Below are 1,487 nucleotides of genomic sequence, written 5' to 3'. Positions count from 1 at the left end.
TGGGGGATGGGGAAAGCCACCGTGCGGCCCTCGGGCTTCTGGCCGTACTGCACAGGCTGGAACAACCTAGACGCGTGTGGACGGGAAGACAGCGTCGCTGCAGCAGGCCGGGGGGGTGCCTGCCCGAGCAGCAGGCTCCCACTCCGGCTGCTGGTTACAGCAGGGGGCCCGGGCGGTGCTGGCAACACTCAGCACACGACAGTGGCCCCTGTGCCTGCGTGATGGGGTGTGATTTTACTTCAATTAGGTTCCTATCAGAGCGGACAAGGAAAGGCATCTGGCACACCAAGTCCAGATGACGGTTTAGCGCAGCGGTTCTCAACCTGTGGGTCGCGACCTCTTTGGGGGTCGATCGACCCTTTCACAGGGGTCGCCTAAGACCATCGGAAAACACATCTATAATTACATATTGTTTTTGTGATTAACCGCTGTGCTTTAATGATGTTCAATTTGTAACGATGAAATTGGGGGTCACCACAACATGAGGAACTGTGTTAAAGGGTCGCGGCATCAGGAAGGTTGAGAACCACTGGCTTAGAGGAAGCAGTGAGGTGAAAGGCCAATGGCAGCCTCAGGTGACGAGGAGCACAGGGACAGGAAGGGCAGACGGAACAGCCTCCGCGGCCACAGAGCGCGACCACGCAGGACCCGCGGGTGCCCTCGGGCTTCACAGCGTCCGTGTCCTCTGCAGCCAGCTCTCCCGGGAACTGCAGAGCAGGACGCCCTGTGAAGCCCGTGCGACACCAGCAGAGGCAGCGCCGTCGCCGCCGGGCAGGTCCGAGGGCTGCAGGCCCAGGTGCCGGGAAGACACACACAGACGAGGCGACAAGAACGGCTGCCGGTTTGCAGATTTGACCCTTTGTCTCTCAAATGCTGGCTGCCCCGCCCCTCGTTTTAGCTCGAGCCCAGGACTTCATCTGTTTCCAGCTCCGGGTCAGCCCCTCCTGAGCCACGTGGGCTCTGCCTTCGTCACACTCAGACGGATTCTGCCCCGTCCCAGCCTCCAGGCGCCTGCAACATGGTCATCCTCCCAGGGGTCCCTTCGCTTAGTCAGGAGCCCTCTGCTCGCCGCAGGCCCACACCACCCTCCAGCGCCCCTCTGCCCTCGCTCCCCAACACCTGGCCAGGACAGCTACCCCCCACCACCCACCAGGTCGGATCCAGCTCCTCCCCACAGACCCCGCCTGATCCTAACACTTTGTAAAGACGGTGAAGGGCCACTCCTCAGGCGGGTGAGAGCCAAGCCCACACTTCCCACTGACAATGAGCGACTCAGAGCAGAGGACACCTGGGCCGCGTCCAGAGCAGACAACCCAACAGGCGACTGGCCTCTTCTCAGCCTGGGCCAGGGTCTCGTGGAAACTCCAGCCTGGTCCCAAGCCTCCCAGTGTCACTCCCACCCACAGCCAGGGGCCGATTCACAGCGGCCAGGGCCCAGCCAGGCCAGAGGGGGCGCCGCAGGCAACACGCTCCGCACACACCTGCTG

At 62.5% G+C, this 1,487-nt stretch overlaps 1 protein-coding gene across 1 annotated transcript in view; it reads right to left on the bottom strand.

Annotated features, from left to right (window-relative positions):
• The window catches only part of EP400 (E1A binding protein p400), a 64,345-nt gene that overhangs the window by 27,391 nt on the left and 35,467 nt on the right, over nucleotides 1–1,487 (bottom strand). Inside the window, 1 exon segment of the mRNA XM_014545351.1 lies at nucleotides 2–112. Coding sequence (XP_014400837.1) covers nucleotides 2–112 — 111 coding nt within the window.

The sequence above is a fragment of the Myotis brandtii genome, unplaced genomic scaffold, assembly GCF_000412655.1.
Source record: "Myotis brandtii unplaced genomic scaffold, ASM41265v1 scaffold403, whole genome shotgun sequence".
In the NCBI taxonomy this organism is placed as follows: Eukaryota; Metazoa; Chordata; class Mammalia; order Chiroptera; family Vespertilionidae; genus Myotis; species Myotis brandtii.
Note: the sequence above shows the minus strand (reverse complement) of the source record. Positions and strands in the feature narration are given on the sequence as shown.